At 37.2% G+C, this 21,337-nt stretch overlaps 1 protein-coding gene across 1 annotated transcript in view; it reads left to right on the forward strand.

Moving 5' to 3' along the window:
• The window catches only part of FGGY (FGGY carbohydrate kinase domain containing), a 665,661-nt gene that overhangs the window by 73,664 nt on the left and 570,660 nt on the right, over positions 1-21,337 (forward strand). Inside the window, exons 3-4 of the mRNA XM_053693628.1 lie at positions 15,706-15,817; positions 17,275-17,426. Coding sequence (XP_053549603.1) covers positions 15,706-15,817; positions 17,275-17,426 — 264 coding nt within the window. The remainder of the gene's footprint in view (positions 1-15,705; positions 15,818-17,274; positions 17,427-21,337) is intronic.

Here is a 21,337-nt window from a genome sequence, read left to right on the forward strand (position 1 = left end):
TATGTATTATATAGGGTTATATATTGAGCTAAACAAAACATTACATTTCAGATAATAAACAAGTGTATTTTTTTGTTTTGCTACAAAATAAATACATACATAGCTAGATTGTAAGTTCCCACGGGAACAGGGCCCTCAATTCCCCCTGTATTTGTTTGTTTAATTGTGTCCGGTGTCTAATATTGTATTGTATTGTATCACTGTTGTACTTTTATCTTTGTACCCATGGACACCTCTGCAGAATCTGTTGGCGCTTTATAAATAAATAATAATAATAATAAATAAATACATAAATAAATCAATCAAAAATAACAAGTGAACCATTCCAGTTTTAAAAACTCCTAACTATTAAAATAGATCATTAGCTCTTTTTAAATTCACTTTTGCCGGTTCATTTCTTATATTCTTTCTAGATAAAGACAATATTTTTTTAAATATATTTTAAAATTAAAAATAAAAGTTTTGTATGGAAGCTCTATTTAAATGTTTGCTACATGTTTACCTTAATGAAAATGCAAATATATACAAAGTGGGAAAAATAAACTACATGACTTCTATTGGGTAAATTACACCAACCAGTTTGGTGGATTGACAAGAATAAATTTCTGTTTCATTTGCAGTGGTGTTTAAAAAAAATGGTCAAACAAAGTACCCTATTCTACTTAGCTTAACGAAGCATGTAAACATTGCCTACTATCTAAGTATTTGAGAATGATTGACCTTTTTTAAAAAAAAAATGAGGAATGTGAAAATGAAAACAAAGGCCTTTTTATACCTTTAGTAAATTTAACTGATTAATAATTTATTAGGTCCATAGTAGATAAGGCAACTCCCTATTCTATTATCGATCATTCTGTTCAAACATTAATGAGTGCACTTCTGCTTGACTGCAGTTTAATATGTATTTATTTATTTCATGTGAGCAAATTTACATAGCCACCAGATTTTCACAGCATGCATTGCCTGCATAGCTATTATTTTAATTAACACATTTTAAGAGGATTCTTCTTTGTTTTTTTGCATTGTGCTTACTGGGTGGGATAAAAATGTAGCACTAAATTTCGATGCATAAAATAGTTACTTCTTGTTTCATGTTAATACAAATATAAATATGGCTTAGCTTAAATGGAGAGAAAAGTAAACATTAAAATGGTCATGGGTGCATATTTAATTTTAAATAGGAGCATTCTTGCAATACACTTCCATTAATAAAACCATATCTAGTAAAAGTTGGTTAAACACGATCAGGTTTGTGCTTTTTGTTGGGATTTCGTTTTTTTTCTCCACTTTTCACACTCCATTGACGTCTAGGGGGAATACATTAACGTGGTTGCGATTTTTTTAACTTCAGCTTTTTGTGCACGTCGGGTTTCAACTTGTAATACGTGCACTACTTGACGCATGCAAAAAAGACAAAGTCTAGCAGAGTGAACGTGTAAGCGGAGCGCAAACTACTGCTCCACTCATAATTTAGACCATTCTCAGGCTACATATATCAATAAACAAATTTTAAAGAGAAATATACTGAAGTTTCTAGACTACCACGAGTGACCTGATAACATAATGATTTGATTTAGCAAATAAATTATAGAGAGTGAACAATTCTGATTTGTAAAGGTTCATACAAATTAGTCAAAAAACACTATGGGCCAGGTTACAAGTGGAGCGCTATTTAGCGCTCCCACTCGTACGCTAACTGTTTGCTGTTTGCGTACGTATTACAAGTAGAAAGTAAAAAGCTATAGCTCGCACGCTAACCAGACGCACGCAAACAGCTTACTTCTAGCGCCATTAAAATATCAAGAACTTAAAAAACAAACAAAACCCTAACATTAAATGAAAAAAATAACATTACAAAAAATAAAAAACTACTTTTGCAAAAAACAACAAATTTTCAAAAATAAAAAAAAGTTATGCCTTTTCTAAAACCCCACTTAAAAAAACTCCCCAAAATAAAAAACCTTTACTAACACTAAACTACAGAAATAGCCCTTAAAAGGGCCTTTTGTTATGCATTGTCCTAAAGTGTCAGCTCTTTTTCTGAAAAAAAAGGTCTACAAACCTCTTAAGGGCAATGCCGAGCCAAATACCATTTTTAGGGCAATTTTTAGAGTAGTTTTTTTTAGATAGATAATTTTTTTCCTCCGGCCAAACACTATATGCAACCTTTCAGGTCTAGTCATTTGAGCAGTAAATGCAATTGCGTTTAAGCAATCACATTTACTTTCAACTTGTAATATGAGCGGACTTTGCCTCTTAACGCATTCCATAGAAAATATGGGGATCATAATTTAAAAAGAGCGCTACTTGTAATATGGATTTTGGTGCAAAGAACACCGCAATCTCGAGATCGTATTTACACTCCTAGCGCTAACAATAGTGCTCCACTTGTAATCTGGCCCTATAGCTATTTTATTTTAGTTTACTGCTCAATGTATGCCTATTAGGCACCTTATTATTTTAGGGTTCTTAAAATGTATTAAAAAAAATATACAATCAAATAGGTACTGGGCTAAAATGCACATTGACTCTGGTGTAATAATTTATAAAATTATAAAACATTAACCTTTTGTTTTCTTTTTTGGCTATTTTTTTCATTTTTATGTGCTTAGAGCTGCAATCCTTTTTAAAGTTCATCCAGTCCAATTATCAAAAATAGAAAAAACACAGTTTACTTTATTAGTAAAATTAAGGTGGTTTTAATCATTCAAATGATGACTGTGACAGACACTAGCTACCCCGACTGGGTAGCTCCGCCAGAAGGGTCCTTCCTATACCTGGAACATGCCGCTATGTAGCGGAGCAAAGTGATGATAGTGGAGCCCACCCAAATAACCAGACAGAACCAGTATTAGGGTGAAACAAAGAACTTTGTTGTGAAAACACACTACTTTTATACACCAACTCATCTTGATAAGGCCTTATCAGACCCCCAGATCTCACGCAATTCCCGCCCCTTCAGACAGGCTGGCGCCCCCCATAGTAGTTATAGTCTAAGTCCCAGTGATATGGAGGAGGTTATTCCTGGGTGATCCCGGGAGAGCGGCGGCACTTCCAGGGTGTCGTTGGAAAGCTTTCGGTCCCCAGATGCCACAGTCCAAAAAGTGATCAAACGTACACCAGGAAAGCCATGGGAAGGAGGAGTTGTAGGGGGGTCCGAAACCCCAAGTTCCCAAAAGAGCGGAGCTATGGCGTAAAGAGCCGCTACAGCAGCCTGGGGTAAAGGTCAGCGGGTATTCAGGGAGGCGCAGCCGATCGGTATAATAGAGTAAATAAAACCAGATGTCTGGGAGATACTGAATGCTCTGAAAAGTCTAAATCCGGTGAGAAATCGCAGGGGGCTAGGTAGTAGGGGGTGGAGGTTTAACCTTGGCAGCCTGGGCTTTAAAAAAGAGCTAAATGCCCTTTCAAGGGCAATGCCCATACAAATGCCCCTTTAGGTGCAATGGGTATCTTAGGTTTTTTTAGAGTTAGGTTTTTTATTTTGGGGGGTTGGTTGGGTGGTGGGTTTTAACTTTGGGGGGACTTTCTATTTTTTTTACAGGTAAAAGAGCTGATTTCTTTAGGGCAATGGTAGTTTATTTCGTAGTGTTAGGTTTTTTAAATTTGTAATTTAGATATTTTAATTGGTAGTATTTTTTATTTTATTAGATTAGTTATGTTAGGTTAAATTATAGTTTAATGTTAGGTTTATTTTTATTTCACAGGTAATTTTTTATTTATTTAAATAGTTATATTGTAATTTTAATTTAAAGTTAGTGGGGGTGTTAGGTTTAGGGGTTAATAGTTTTATTTTGTGTTTTGCGATGTGGGGGGCCAGCGGTTTATGGGTTAATAGATGTATTTAGTGGTGGAGATGTGGGAGGCCGGAGGTTTAGGGGTTAATAACTTTGTATACTGGCGGCAATCTCGGGGAGCGGCAGAATAGGGGTTAATAACTTTATTATAGTGGTGGCGATGTCGGGGAGTGGGGGTTTAGGGGTTAATATATTTAACTAGTGTTGGTGATGTGGGTGGGCAGCAGATTAGGGGTTAATAGGTTTATTTAATACTCGCGATATGGGTAGACGGCAGATTAGGGGTTAATAGGATTAATATAGTGTTTGCAATGCGGGAGCGTGGTGGTTTGGAGGTTAATAGTTAGTTTATGAGTGTTAGTGTACTTTGTAACACTTTAGTTATAAGTTTTGTGAAACATTTTTGTTACACAAAATCCATAGCTATTGCTCTCAGATGGTGGTATTGATCGTGTCGGTATAGTTTGTAACACAAGCATTTTAGCCTTACCGCACAACCTGTAATACCGGCACTATGGAAATCCCAAGCAAAAACGTAATTTTTTTGAGTGCAGGATTTCTGTTGCGTTACAGACTAAAATACTTGCGGTATAGCTATACCGACACGACTCGTAATATGGGTTCCTGGCCATTACGCTGAAATTGCCATTTTTTCAGCATTAAAAGCAGCAACGCAAAACTCGTAATCTAGGTGTCTGATTGCTACAGAAGCCATAGAGGCCAGCCAAACCAATTAGTGAAAACTGACTTGCTAAAACCTGTAGCGCTCGTATTACAAGTTGAAAGTAAACCATTCTTGCTTGTGCACTAACCCGACTAGTGTAAAAAGCTGAACTTATAATGTAGCGCGCGATAACCTATTTCCCCATAGAAATCGATGAAGCAAAAAAAAATGTAAAAAACACCCAAGTCGCACTCAAACATGATCACATATTCTCAAGTGCTCTAACCAGACATGAAAATATGAATATTTCATATCCTAATGTTCTTCACATAGAAGAATATGTTCTATTTATTCATAAATACATATTTCTACATATATATGATGGTATTTTGGTACAATATCTATCCTATCTATCTATCTATCTATCTCTATATATATATACAGGGAGTGCAGAATTATTAGGCAAATGAGTATTTTGACCACATGATCCTCTTTATGCATGTTGTCTTACTCCAAGCTGTATAGGCTTGAAAGCCTACTACCAATTAAGCATATTAGGTTATGTGCATCTCTGTAATGAGAAGGGGTGTGGTCTAATGACATCAACACCCTATATCAGGTGTGCATAATTATTACTTCCTTTCCTTTGGCAAAATGGGTCAAAAGAAGGACTTGACAGGCTCAGAAAAGTAAAAAATAGTGAGATATCTTGCAGAGGGATGCAGCACTCTTAAAATTGCAAAGCTTCTGAAGCGTGATCATCGAACAATCAAGCGTTTCATTCAAAATAGTCAACAGGGTCGCAAGAAGCGTGTGGAAAAACCAAGGCGCAAAATAACTGCCCATGAACTGAGAAAAGTCAAGCGTGCAGCTGCCAAGATGCCACTTGCCACCAGTTTGGCCATATTTCAGAGCTGCAACATCACTGGAGTGCCCAAAAGCACAAGGTGTGCAATACTCAGAGACATGGCCAAGGTAAGAAAGGCTGAAAGACGACCACCACTGAACAAGACACACAAGCTGAAACGTCAAGACTGGGCCAAGAAATATCTCAAGACTGATTTTTCTAAGGTTTTATGGACTGATGAAATGAGAGTGAGTCTTGATGGGCCAGATGGATGGGCCCGTGGCTGGATTGGTAAAGGGCAGAGAGCTCCAGTCCGACTCAGACGCCAGCAAGGTGGAGGTGGAGTACTGGTTTGGGCTAGTATCATCAAAGATGAGCTTGTGGGGCCTTTTCGGGTTGAGGATGGAGTCAAGCTCAACTCCCAGTCCTACTGCCAGTTTCTGGAAGACACCTTCTTCAAGCAGTGGTACAGGAAGAAGTCTGCATCCTTCAAGAAAAACATGATTTTCATGCAGGACAATGCTCCGTCACACGCGTCCAAGTACTCCACAGCGTGGCTGGCAAGAAAGGGTATAAAAGATGAAAATCTAATGACATGGCCTCCTTGTTCACCTGATCTGAACCCCATTGAGAACCTGTGGTCCATCATCAAATGTGAGATTTACAAGGAGGGAAAACAGTACACCTCTCTGAACAGTGTCTGGGAGGCTGTGGTTGCTGCTGCACGCAATGTTGATGGTGAACAGATCAAAACACTGACAGAATCCATGGATGGCAGGCTTTTGAGTGTCCTTGCAAAGAAAGGTGGCTATATTGGTCACTGATTTGTTTTTGTTTTGTTTTTGAATGTCAGAAATGTATATTTGTGAATGTTGAGATATTATATTGGTTTCACTGGTAAAAATAAATAATTTAAATGGGTATATATTTGTTTTTTGTTATGTTGCCTAATAATTATGCACAGTAATAGTCACCTGCACACACAGATATCCCCCTAAAATAGCTATGACTAAAAACAAACTAAAAACTACTTCCAAAACTATTCAGCTTTGATATTAATTAATTTTTTGGGTTCATTGAGAACATGGTTGTTGTTCAATAATAAAATTAATCCTCAAAAATACAACTTGCCTAATAATTCTGCACTCCCTGTATATATATATATATATATATATATATATATATATATATATATATATATATATCACCAAATCAAAGAAGGCACTCTGCGTTTATCAAGCCGCTTGATAAACGGAGAGTGCCTTCTTTGATTTGGTGATATTTGAGTGTTTGGAAGCGCACCCCGGCAGCTGAATGAGAAAAGTGTGCTGGTTCCCTGCTTGTGCTTAGATATATATATATATATATATATATATATATATATATATATATATATATATATATATATATATATATATATATATATATATATATATATATATATATATAGAGAGAGAGAGAGAGAGTACATGATTATATAAAGGTATATATATATACAGATATATAGAACATGATTATATATAGGTATAGATATATACAGATATATAGGAATATATATTTAACAATACTGTACATAGAACATTTTCTGCTATGTGCAGAACATTGGAATGTGAAATATTTACAGTAAATACACAGTATAACACTTTATTAAATATGAATATAGAAAAAATATGATTTTACATATTTTCATCTACTAACTACAAAGGACTCCAATGCAATCATGTATATGTATATGTGTACATATGTATTTATGTGTTTATATGTGTATATATGTATGTAAATACATAAATACATATGTACACATATAGATACAGACATATATATATATATATATATATATATATATATATATATATCTCAATGTTAAAACCCATTGCCTGCCTTTTTTCACCTGAGACCTCCTATCTTTGAGCCCTTATAAAATTTTTGTGCAATTTTGTAAAATAATTTTTATTAGATGGTGTTATTAAAAGTGTAACTGTACTTTGTAATGTATTTTTGATGTGTTTTGTGACACTTTTTTGTTTCACGAAACAGTTAACGTGCTCTGATGATGTGCTATCCTGACGAGCGTTAACTTCAATTGCTCTCAAAGAATCGCGTTTACTTTAAACTTGTAATATGAGCGGAAAACTTGACGCACACAAAAAAACGTGATAAACCCCTTTTTTGTTGCTCGTAATTCAACCCTTATTATGTTGCATATCTTTGGACAGCTAATCACAAACAATAAGGTGGGTGTCAAGTAATCCTAATCCTGCCGTTAGTCTGGGTAACTTTACTTCATCCGTAGAAAGGACATTACTTTTTATTTTTAAATGTCTTTCTCCAACATCTTAAATAGAATTTTAGGGAAATATTGATACAGATTAGTTGACAACTTTTTATTTATTCACTGCTGGAGCATTAACTACATTAGAGTCTACAGGGTGGGCAGGATTGCACCTGACTTGCCCTACTGCCAAACTACTAACTAAACTAAATATGGCCTTCTTTAATGGTAAGCCAGCAAATCTGGTAAGATTGCCCTCAACATGGTAATAAAATGTACTTTAATTTTAGATTTTATCGCTAGCAGATGAGCAGTAACAGTTATATATTGCAATCTTTTAAACACAATGCATATATGTGTTTACTGTCCCTTCTCTCATAAAGGGACAGTCTACAATAGAATTGTTATTTTTTTAAAAGATAGATAATCCCTTTATTACCCATTCCCCAGTTTTGCACAACCAACACAGTTATATTAATATACTTTTAACCTCTGTGATTACCCTGTATCTAAACCTCTGCAGACTGCCCCCTTATCTCAGTTATATTAATATACTTTTTACCTCTGTGATTACCTTGTATCTAGGAACCTTCTTCCAGCCCCCTGATCACATGACTGTGACTATTTATTATCTATTGTCTTGCATTTAGCATTGTATTGTGCTAAAGCTTAAATAACTCCCTGTACCTGAACACAGTGTTATCTATATGGCCCACGTGTACTTTCTGTCACTTTGTGCTGAAAAGGAATTTAAAAAGCCTGTGATAAGAGGCAGCCCTCAAAGGCTTAGAAATTAGCATATGAGCCTACCTAGGTTTAGTTTCAACTAAGAATAAAAAATACCAAGAGAAAAAAGCAAATTTGATGATGAAAGTAAATTGGAAAGTTGATTAAAATTATAAGTCCTATCTGAATAATGAAAGTTTAATTTTGACTAGACTGTCCCTTTAGTCTATATATTCAAGCCACCAAATAGCTCAGGGCTCATAAAACAATTACACATTGCCAAATTCTATAGGAAGCACAGATTTAGTGAACTTAAAAGATAGCAGATGGTTTTTGTTTTGTTTTTTTCTTCAGAGACCACACAGCAAACATTTAACAAGTCATGAATGTATCTTCAACTTGAGAAGACCAACATCTCAACAAGGCTACAACTCATAAAACACTGAGAGAAAAATACCTTAGTCTGTGAATTTCTCAGGATCATTTTCAGTTCTTGCTTTTAATTCCTTTCCTGTTTCTCATTAAAATTTGTATCAGTTTCTATGTAAATATATTATCTTCATCTTCAAAGTACTACTTCATGGTATTTATTATGATCACACTTATACACTTACATTACAAGGTCCCTACAAGAATTATTGGACTTTCACGTAGTCATTTTAACTTTCTTGAATTTATTGAACTTCTCAGTAACACAATCCCTTTGGTCTCCTTTAACAGCTGAGCATCAGTTAACCTATTAATTATTACTGGGGGGGGGGGGGTGCAGGTGCACTAGTCCATTAAAAAATTTACAAACTATTTTAAACAAAGTTTTGCATGATTCTCATTTTTTAAAAAAAAAAACTTACACAATGAAAGAATTCCCAATCATTTTTTTGCTTTGTTTTAGTCCCCAATCCAACAGATTTCCGGTGTATTTTTGGCATGTTTTTTTTTTCACATTATTTGAATTAGTTAAGTAATTCATTAATTTATTTATTTATGTGCCTTATTCTCTTAAAAATGTATAACTTAAAAATGCAGAACTTTTGCTGGCCCAGGACACACCACTTTGATTTTCTGAAGCCAAATTGTAGGTATGTGCAAAACTTTTTATTTGGATATTTATTTGTCAAACTAATTCCAAATATTGCCGCGGGTAGAAGCATTTGGCAGTTTGTGTTGTGCCAAATATATTAGTGTTAAAGTGCAGCACAGAAAAATCAGGCCAAATCCAGATGTGTGTTGTGTGTTGCACTTCAACACTAATATAGACAAATGAACATCTGAATAACGAGTTTTGTATATTTGTACCAATTACAGGCTGTTATAAACAAACATATCACTGTTAGGGTTCTGCACTCCACAGAATTCCCCCCAGGTTCCCTGGGAAAGTTGAAAAATTACTATTTAAATGTGACAGGAAAATAGGAAAATAAAAAATAAAAGTACATTGCAAGTTTTTTTTTATTATACTTCACGAAACAGAAATGTTAGCATTGCTAGAAACTCTGTACTGCTTCTTATTTTACTCATATTACAAGTCTAAAGTTGTTTTTTTATACTTCTATGGGGGGGGGGGGGGGCTTTGCATAGCAAAATTCTGCCACAAAACCTTTTTTCATCAGTAAACTTTTGTTTGTTTCTTCAGCATTTTTGTGCGTTTTTATGCTAACTAGCAAGGGATAATCATTTACTTCAAGTCTCAAAAGGGGTTTAGTTTTAAAAACAGTAATTTGAGCGCAGTAATATGAGTGCAGTGAGCGCAGTAATATGAGTTCAGTGAGCGCACTAATTGAAACACCGGTGAAAGGCCTAATTTTTATATTTTTTTGTGTTTTTACTAAAGCAAAATATAGTTAAACCTGTGGTATTTAATAAATAATTCAGGTGCCTTAAAGAAACATTAAACAAATTGGGATTCTAAAAGAATGTTAAATATATATGCAGTAAACCAACATTGCAATATACTTATATTATTTATTTTGTCCCCTTTTCCTGTAATTTAAAGGGACAGTCAAGAGCCAACATATAATTTTGATTTCTTATTGTTACATAACAAAAAAGCATCCTGCAAATGGTCCGAGATATATAAACTTGTAAGAAGTACATGAAACATTTAAATATTCCTCATTTGTTAGTAGCCGAAATGGTCGCCAAGCTCCGTCAACCTATTCCATGTATATTTTGGTATGTTACGTTTTTCCAATCCCGATCGACTTGTGAATACGTTTTCCTACTTGCAAACGCTGATTTATGCATGTGCAATTTAAATTAGCTAACTGAAAAAAATAAACGTGCACTGCTAAACTGTCATACAAGAAAACAGAAAACTGGACAGTAAGAGAGCTGTGGGTGGGGCTTGGCAGCCATGTTTAACTGCTAACAAATAATGATTATCTAAAAGTTTCATGTGCTTCTTACAAGCTTATAGATGTGGGATTAGATAATGGTTGTTTAAAATGGCATGCTCTATCTGAATTATGAAAGATTTTATTTTGGGTTTAATGTCCCTTTAAGTATTTAATGTGCCTTTGACCTTTTAAAACAGCTGCAAGAGCCTCAAAACACATGGGCCTAGATTTAGAGTTTGGCGTTAGCCGTGAAAACCAGCGTTAGAGGCTCCTAACGCTGGTTTTAGGCTACCGCCGGTATTTGGAGTCACTCAAAATAGGGTCTAACGCTCACTTTTCAGCCGCGACTTTTCCATACCGCAGATCCCCTTACGTCAATTGCGTATCCTATCTTTTCAATGGGATCTTCCTAACTCCGGTATTTAGAGTCGTTTCTGAAGTGAGCGTTAGAGCTCTAACGACAAAACTCCAGCCGCAGAAAAAAAGCAGGAGTTAAGAGCTTTCTGGGCTAACGCCGGTTCATAAACCTCTTAACTACTGTACCCTAAAGTACACTAACACCCATAAACTACCTATGTACCCCTAAACTGAGGTCCCCCCACATCGCCGCAACTCGATTAAATTTTTTTAACCCCTAATCTGCCGACCGCCACCTACGTTATACTTATGTACCCCTAATCTGCTGCCCCTAACCCCGCCGACCCCTGTATTATATTTATTAACCCCTAACCTGCCCCCCACAACGTCGCCGCCAGCTACTTACAATAATTAACCCCTAATCTGCCGACCGCAAAGCGCCGCCACCTACGTTATCCTTATGTACCCCTAATCTGCTGCCCCTAACACCGCCGACCCCTATATTATATTTATTAACCCCTAATCTGCCCCCCTCAACGTCGCCGACACCTGCCTACACTTATTAACCCCTAATCTGCCGAGCGGACCTGAGCGCTACTATAATAAAGTTATTAACCCCTAATCCGCCTCACTAACCCTATCATAAATAGTATTAACCCCTAATCTGCCCTCCCTAACATCGCCGACACCTAACTTCAATTATTAACCCCTAATCTGACGACCGGAGCTCACCGCTACTATAATAAATGGATTAACCCCTAAAGCTAAGTCTAACCATAACACTAACACCCCCCTAACTTAAATATAATTTACATCTAACGAAATTAATTAACTCTTATTAAATAAATTATTCCTATTTAAAGATAAATACTTACCTGTAAAATAAATCCTAATATAGCTACAATATAAATTATAATTATATTGTAGCTATTTTAGGATTAATATTTATTTTACAGGCAACTTTGTAATTATTTTAACCAGGTACAATAGCTATTAAATAGTTAAGAACTATTTAATAGTTACCTAGTTAAAATAATAACAAAATTACCTGTAAAATAAATCCTAACCTAAGTTATAATTAAACCTAACACTACCCTATCAATAAATTAATTAAATAAAATACCTACAATTACCTACAATAAAACCTAACACTACACTATCAATAAATAAATTAAATACAATTCCTACAAATAACTACAATTACATAAACTAACTAAAGTACAAAAAATAAAAAAGAACTAAGTTACAAAAAATAAAAAAATATTTACAAACATAAGAAAAATATTACAACAATTTTAAACTAATTACACCTACTCTAAGCCCCCTAATAAAATAACAAAGACCCCCAAAATAAAAAAAATGCCCTACCCTATTCTAAATTAATAGAGTTAAAAGCTCTTTTACCTTACCAGCCCTGAACAGGGCCCTTTGCGGGGCATGCCCCAAGAAAATCAGCTCTTTTGCCTGTAAAAAAAAACATACAATAAACCCCCCTTAAATAAACCTAACACTAAGCCCCTGAAGATCTTCCTACCTTGTCTTCACCATCCAGGTTCACGATCCGTCCTGGCATCCGGTGCTGAAGAGGTCCAGAAGAGGCTCCAAAGTCTTCCTCCTATCCGGCAAGAAGAGGACATCCGGACCGGCAAACATCTTCATCCAAGCGGCATCTTCGATCTTCTTCCATCCGGTGCGGAGCGGGTCCATGTTGAAGCAGCCGATGCGGATCCATCCTCTTCTTTCTGCGTCTCCCGACGAATGACGGTTCCTTTAAGGGACGTCATCCAAGATGGCGTCCCTCGAATTCCGATTGGCTGATAGGATTCTATCAGCCAATCGGAATTAAGGTAGGAATATTCTGATTGGCTGATGGAATCAGCCAATCAGAATCAAGTTCAATCCGATTGGCTGTTCCAATCAGCCAATCAGATTGAGCTTGCATTCTATTGGCTGTTCCGATCAGCCAATAGAATGCAAGCTCAATCTGATTGGCTGATTGGATCAGCCAATCGGATTGAACTTGATTCTGATTGGCTGATTCCATCAGCCAATCAGAATATTCCTACCTTAATTCCGATTGGCTGATAGAATCCTATGAGCCAATCGGAATTCGAGGGACGCCATCTTGGATGACGTCCCTTAAAGGAACCGTCATTCGTCGGGAGACGCAGAAAGAAGAGGATGGATCCGCGTCGGCTGCTTCAACATGGACCCGCTCCGCACCAGATGGAAGAAGATCGAAGATGCCGCTTGGATGAAGATGTTTGCCGGTCCGGATGTCCTCTTCTTGCCAGATAGGAGGAAGACTTTGGAGCCTCTTCTGGACCTCTTCAGCACCGGATGCCAGGACGGATCGGTGAACCTGGATGGTGAAGACAAGGTAGGAAGATCTTCAGGGGCTTAGTGTTAGGTTTATTTAAGGGGGGTTTGGGTTAGATTAGGGGTATGTGGGTGGTGGGTTGTAATGTTGGGGGGGGTATTGTATGTTTTTTTTTACAGGCAAAAGAGCTGATTTTCTTGGGGCATGCCCCGCAAAGGGCCCTGTTCAGGGCTGGTAAGGTAAAAGAGCTTTTAACTCTATTAATTTAGAATAGGGTAGGGCATTTTTTTATTTTGGGGGTCTTTGTTATTTTATTAGGGGGCTTAGAGTAGGTGTAATTAGTTTAAAATTGTTGTAATATTTTTCTTATGTTTGTAAATATTTTTTTATTTTTTGTAACTTAGTTCTTTTTTATTTTTTGTACTTTAGTTAGTTTATGTAATTGTAGTTATTTGTAGGAATTGTATTTAATTTATTTATTGATAGTGTAGTGTTAGGTTTTATTGTAGGTAATTGTAGGTATTTTATTTAATTAATTTATTGATAGGGTAGTGTTAGGTTTAATTATAACTTAGGTTAGGATTTATTTTACAGGTAATTTTGTTATTATTTTAACTAGGTAACTATTAAATAGTTCTTAACTATTTAATAGCGATTGTACCTGGTTAAAATAATTACAAAGTTGCCTGTAAAATAAATATTAATCCTAAAATAGCTACATTATAATTATAATTTATATTGTAGCTATATTAGGATTTATTTTACAGGTAAGTATTTATCTTTAAATAGGAATAATTTATTTAATAAGAGTTAATTAATTTCGTTAGATGTAAATTATATTTAAGTTAGGGGGGTGTTAGTGTTATGGTTAGACTTAGCTTTAGGGGTTAATCCATTTATTATAGTAGCGGTGAGCTCCGGTCGTCAGATTAGGGGTTAATAATTGAAGTTAGGTGTCGGCGATGTTAGGGAGGGCAGATTAGGGGTTAATACTATTTATGATAGGGTTAGTGAGGCGGATTAGGGGTTAATAACTTTATTATAGTAGCGCTCAGGTCCGCTCGGCAGATTAGGGGTTAATAAGTGTAGGCAGGTGTCGGCGACGTTGAGGGGGGCAGATTAGGGGTTAATAAATATAATATAGGGGTCGGCGGTGTTAGGGGCAGCAGATTAGGGGTACATAAGGATAACGTAGGTGGCGGCGCTTTGCGGTCGGCAGATTAGGGGTTAATTATTGTAAGTAGCTGGCGGCGACGTTGTGGGGGGCAGGTTAGGGGTTAATAAATATAATATAGGGGTCGGCGGTGTTAGGGGCAGCAGATTAGGGGTACATAGGGATAATGTAAATTGCGGCGGTTTACGGAGCGGAAGATTAGGGGTTAATAATATAATGCAGGGGTCAGCGATAGCGGGGTCGGCAGATTAGGGGTTAATTATTGTAAGGTTAGGGGTGTTTAGACTCGGGGTACATGTTAGGGTGTTAGATGCAGACTTAGGAAGTGTTTCCCCATAGGAAACAATGGGGCTGCGTTAGGAGCTGAACGCTGCTTTTTTGCAGGTGTTTTTTTTCAGCTCAAACAGCCCCATTGTTTCCTATGGGAGAATCGTGCACGAGCACGTTTTTGAGGCTGGCCGCGTCCGTAAGCAACTCTGGTATCGAGAGTTGCATTTGCGGTAAAAATGCTCTACGCTCCTTTTTTGGAGCCTAACGCAGCATTTTTTTGGACTCTCGATACCAGAGTTAATTTTATGGTGCGGCCAGAAAAAAAGCCTGCGTAGCGTTAACAACCCATCTACCGCCAAACTCCAAATCTAGGCCAAAGTTTTTACAAAGGCAAGTTATGTTCTAATGTATTGAGGGTCAAGTAGTCAAGGGGATTTCTTCAACTTTTTAACATAAATACAATTAATTTGACATCAGGTAATTATGAGAAGTCTTATCAACTCTGTTTATACTTTCATTTGAAGTAAAAACTTTATTAATCCTTACAATAGCATTATTACAGGCAATCTTTGATTAAGTTACAGTGTGTATCATTGGTATTTATGTGTATGCCCATTCCAAGAATCAGTCATCCTTTTTGTAAAGAAGGGTTTATGCAAATTATTCTAAAATCTGCTATCCTCCAACATGAGATTATGATCCTTGTTCTGGTGTTGCTCTGTTTGTGAAAAATGCTTAGATACATAGTATCTAGAAATTCCATATTATATATGAACCATAATATACAAAAACTATATGATTAGATACTGAATAATTACTTTTTTCTACATTCATTCATGACTAACCCAATTGCAATTGAATATACACAGTATAATGCAGAAAGTGGAATATATTGTTTGGATTTGTGCAATATTAAATTAAATTATTGGTTGATTTTCACAGCGAGTTGCACAGGCTGCAATAAATGGACGTATAAAAGGAATTGGTTTTGATGCTACTTGCTCTCTTGTGGTCTTGGATAAACAGTTTCAACCACTGGCTGTGAATTTGGAAGGTATGGTTATCTTGTAGGATACTGGTATATAAAGGTTTGTAGAGAATGAAAAAAATGTATTTCTTTAAATCACAAGTTCTCCATTTATATTGAATAATCATCCCTCCCCAGTCCAGGGTAAATTAGTGCCTTTCCCAGTCCTAAAACCCAAAATGTCCACTTCCTTTTACCTATAAACTATTCAAATGGTGAAACAAAACCAATATTATGGCTTTCTAACTTGATGTCATAGATCTTGTAGAGTAACTTGAGCTAGTATACTATTCAGATAATGATAGAGAGACAGTAAGTCTGATTGAATCATCTTTCTAACCTCATTAAACATTACCCTTGCATGGTACCACTACACCACCTCTTCTACTTTCTGTTACAGTACCATAAGGTCCAAGAGCCCCCATGCTTCTCAAGTTATAATTCTTTACTTGGGATAGTCATAATTCTGTTTAGATACCAGTACCACCGGCATGCAGTTAATACCCATAGTGTCCTTTTCTTCTAAATCATAGTACAGCCACTTTTACTAACAACTTATGTTGTATGGCCTCCCACCTCCCCAAAATCAAACATTTTTGGAAATTCCCCCACTGTTGACAATACCACTCTCACAATCCCATCTAAAATACACAGTTATGAAGTAATTGCTGTCCCTGCCACCTCCATTTATAGAACATTGGCAAAATGAATCAATTTTACACTCAAGATACATCTAATAATTTGATACTCACTTATCATATCACTTCTAATCTAAAACAATGTATTTCTGATTGTTCTACCTAGCAACAGGTTATGCTCACTTTAATCAATGTTACATGACTCCAATCAGGCATCTACATCTCCTACAGTCCCTTCTGATTCTCTTTTATGCTAGTAATTCCACTAGTATAAATTAACCACCAACATTTTCTAGAACATTGCCCCCAGTGCACCTCTCAGACCCTCTCTAAATACTCCTCTAGCCATCTTCTTCACTCTCACTTCTGACCTATGCCTCTTTGTAGATGTCATCTTCTCCTCCGACCATAGACTTTAGGACATCTCACTTTGCACCTACCCTTAAGCAAAAGAGATTTGTTTCCATGACATGTTTAACAATAGTGCAGTGGTTATAGCTTGGTGTAAAAAAATAATCCTATATGAAAATGGTAAACTTGATTTTACAGATTTGAATAACTCAAAAATTACTGAGCTCATTAACTTTTTAGGATTTATAGTGATTTCCAGTCTGAGCTAATCTACCAAATGTTAGCTAAAAAAACAACCTGATTTTACTATAGAATGACTGATGGCCCTCATTAATACTATTTATAATAATAATTTAATAATACAATAAAAAGGGTTTAAAGCCCCATTAAATGAATTGTGTTGCAAATGTAAAGGGCTGAAGAGGTTCTCTAAAATATGCAACACCAAACATAATGCTGATTTGAAATAAGCAAGCTTTCCTATTTTATTTTAAGGTGACCATAATAGAAATATTATAATGTGGATGGATCATCGTGCTGGAAGTCAATCCGATCGTATTAATTCTACAAAGCATAAAGTGCTGAGATATGTTGGTGGGACAATGTCTGTTGAAATGCAACCTCCAAAACTCCTTTGGCTAAAGGAAGTGAGTTTTAATACTATTATAAAAAATAAAACAACTTATTCTTATGTGATGTTTGATTAAAGGGACAGTAAACACCAGCATGTTTGTTGTTTAAAAAAATATATAATCCCTTTATTACCCATTCCCCAGTTTTGCATAACCAACGCAGTTATAATAATCTACTTTTTACCTCTTTGATTACCCTGTATCTATGCCTCTGCAAACTGCCCCCTTATTTCGATTCTTTTGACAGACTTGCATTTTTAACCAATCAGTGCTGACTCCTAGGAGCTTCATGTGCCTGAGCTCAATATTATCTATATGAAACACATGAACTAACGCCCTCTAGTGGTGAAAAACTGTCAAAATGCTTTCAGATTAGAGGCAGCCTTCAAGTCTAAGAAATTAGCATATGAATCTCCTATGTTTAGCTTTCAACTAAGAATACCAAGAGAACAAAGCAAAATTGGTAATGAAAGTAAATTGGAAAGTTGTTTAAAATTGCATGCCCTATTTAAATCATTAAAAAAATTTTTTAACTTGACTGTCCCTTTAAGAAACATGATTGAATTTCTCCCTCTAGTTATGGGTGCCACCATGTTGAAATTTGCCTTTAATTGCATTCCAGTACTGACGTGTTTGCACAGGTGCAGCAACTCTCCTTCAGATACCTACAGTGTAACCTAGGTTCTATAATAGCAGCACTCATGAATAAGTGTGGGGTATTAAATGTATTTAGTGTCCCTTTATCCCCTTGGGCTATTTGGAAGTAGGTACTACGTCGCACAGTACTTTGCCTAGTGTACTGTGTTAAAGCAGTACCTACGTCCCCACTGTCAGCTTAGTCAGTGGGAGTCACACGAGGGGGCAGACGGCATCTGCTTTTATATGGTAAGGGAGCTGACAATTGTTACAGAGAGTGACACTGTGTCACTTACTGAAATGATCATTGTTTGTGCTGAGTCGGAGCAGTGGGAGGGAAGGAGGGAGGCAGCTGGACCCGCCCAGTGGAGGAGGGGTGAGGGAGGGACATGGTACCCACTGTGACGAACCAAGGTTATCCAACCCTGCGCCAGTCACTTATTTGGCACAGAAAGGGTTATCAGCACCCCTCTCGGCCACCAATAGGTCACAATCTAGCCACACCAGGCAAGCTTGTAATTCAGTTTAGTGGGTACAAGAGTTAACCGCACTCCCTTAATCTGTACTAGACGTAAGAGAAATGCCCAAAACTCCCTGTTAATGCCACCCACAATAAATTATCAATCCTATAGCTCCAATACTGCCATAACTTAAAATTTATTAAAGGGAAAATCCTAAGGAAAACCCCAGACTTTACACATTAACTCTAGAAATACAATTTAGCAGAAAATAACCTAAATTATACAGTTCTAATATTCCAGTCTCTTTCAGTAACGTGGTTCAATTATTAGACAAAGGCAAAACTTAATAAAGGAATTGTTTTTTATGCCAAAAATATTATGCACAATGCATTATTAATAAAAAGTTGTTACAAATAAAATTACACACGCAAACAGTGTTTTAAAATAAAAAGGAGAAAAACAGAATTGAATACTTTCCTAGTTTCAAGCTCTGTGCCCGGGGGTGGCATGAAAATGATGGCTCCTTACTTCTGTACAGCAGCTCCCCTTGTAAGAATGAACATCTTATTGTTAAGAAATAAGATTCTTAAACCTATTTTTTCAGAGATCAGGTTGCCTAACCACACCCTCCTGGGCGGGCTAAGAAACCCCCTGTCTTTATGACCTTCAATAGACTAATTTCTTGCCTGAAATTATACAATCCATTATAATTCCTGCTAGGTAAGAAATTTCTATATTTACATATCTAGAACATTTTAGTTTTATTGGGAGAATCGGTTTGATATCAAATATGCCATAGGTTGTCATATATACCTTCCTTTAAGGTTATAACAGTTTTAACCCACATATGTACATAATATACCAATGTCCTGTCAGTGACCTGGTCAGTTTTTGTAATGAAGGGCCTGTTTTGCATCAGGCATTCTATTGACAGCTTAAGCCATAAACTTTATCCTGTGTATCTCTGGGACTAAGAGCTTGAGTGGTTTTATGACTCAATGCATACACAATAACATTTGGTGGGCTATTTAGAGGGCTTCTGGCACTTCAAAGAAAATACAAACACAATTCTTCTTGAAAACAAATAACTGTTTTGAGTTCAAGCTACAGAAAGTTAACTCCTTAGCAGCTGAATCCTGAGATATTCGTGACACCTCCCCCAATAAGAGACGCAAAAGGGGGTGGTTACAAGCCACTCCCGATGCGTATCAAAGGGGACACTCCTCCTGGCGTGACAGACCATCAGCATTACCATGCATACTGCCCTTTTTATGTTGTATGGTAAACTCATGTTGTTGTAGAGCTAGGCTCCACCTAAGGAGTTTACCATTTGAGCCAGCTACCCTATGTAACCAGTGTAAAGGGTTGTGGTCAGTTATCACTGTAAACTGGCGTCCATACAGATAAGGCTGTAGCTTTTGCAAGGCCCAAACTATAGCAAGGCACTCTTTTTCCACAGTGGCATATGCCACTTCTCGCGGGAGTAATTTCCTGCTGAGGTACACAATGGGGTGCTCCTCACCTTTCTTATCCACCTGACTCAGCACAGCCCCTAGCCCATAGTTAGAAGCATCCGTTTGCACTATGAATCTCCTGTGGAAATCAGGGGCCTGTAGTACAGGGGAGTCCGTAAGGGCAATTTTCAATAAATTAAAAGCCCTGTAACACTCAGGGGTCCATTTGACTGTTAGAGGTAGGCTTTTCTTTGTAAGGTCTGTTAGGGGTTTGGCTATGGTACTATAGTGTGGCACAAACTTTCTATAGTACCCTGCGGTACCCAGGAAGGACATAACCTGTTTCTTTGTCTTAGGGGTGGGCCAGGCCATTATGGCTTCAGTTTTACTTGGCTCTGGGCACAGTACCCCTCCTCCCACCAGGTGACCCAAGTACTGGACCTCCCCCATGCCCAGCTGACACTTATCTGGATTTATAGTTAGCCCAGCAGTGGCTATTCGGTCCAAGACACTGGCTAAATGTGTGGGATGTTCCTCCCAGGTATCACTGAACACTGCAATATCATCCAGGTATGAAACAGCTTGCTCCTCTAACCCCTCCAATAAGTGGTTAACTAGCCACTGGAATGTGGCAGGGGCATTTTTCATCCCAAGGGGCATCACTTGGAATTCATATAACCCAAAAGGAGTGATAAAGGCAGATCTCTCTTGTGCTTCTGGGGTCATAGGGATCTGCCAGTATCCCCTGCTGAGATCCATGATACTCAGAAACTTGGCCCCTGCTAGCCTGTCCAGTAGCTCATCTATGCGAGGCATAGGATAAGCATCATATTCAGTCACCAAGTTTAGCTTTCTGTAATCTACACAGAACCTAGTGGTTTTGTCCTTTTTGGGGACTAGTACCACTGGGGAGGCCCAGGGGCTGTGAGACCTACAAATCGCTCCAAGCTCTAGCATCTCCTCTATCTCCCTTTTTATGTCAGCACTGACCTGCAAGGATACTCTGTAAGCTGTTTGAGGGGATGGTGATTCCCAGTATCTACATGATGTGTAACTAGGTGTGTCCTGCCAGGCTTTCCTGTGAACACGCTGTAGTAAGGCCTAAGCACCTCAGACAGCTGATGCCGCTGATCCCCAGTTAAGTGGGCACTAATCTGGGCAGCTTCTAGGGTGTTGTTTTTCCTGGTGGGGGCCAGTAAATCAACAAGAGGGTCAGTCTCATGCTCTTCTCCAGGCAAACTACACACAGTTAACATGGTGGGTTCTCTGTCATAATAAGCTTTTATCATATTTATATGATAGATTTTTTGCCTTTTACCCTCCTCATCCAGAGACACCACATAGTTCACATCATTCATCCTCTTTAGGATAGTAA

Source organism: Bombina bombina, chromosome 10 (genome assembly GCF_027579735.1).
Source record: "Bombina bombina isolate aBomBom1 chromosome 10, aBomBom1.pri, whole genome shotgun sequence".
Lineage (NCBI taxonomy): Eukaryota > Metazoa > Chordata > Amphibia > Anura > Bombinatoridae > Bombina > Bombina bombina.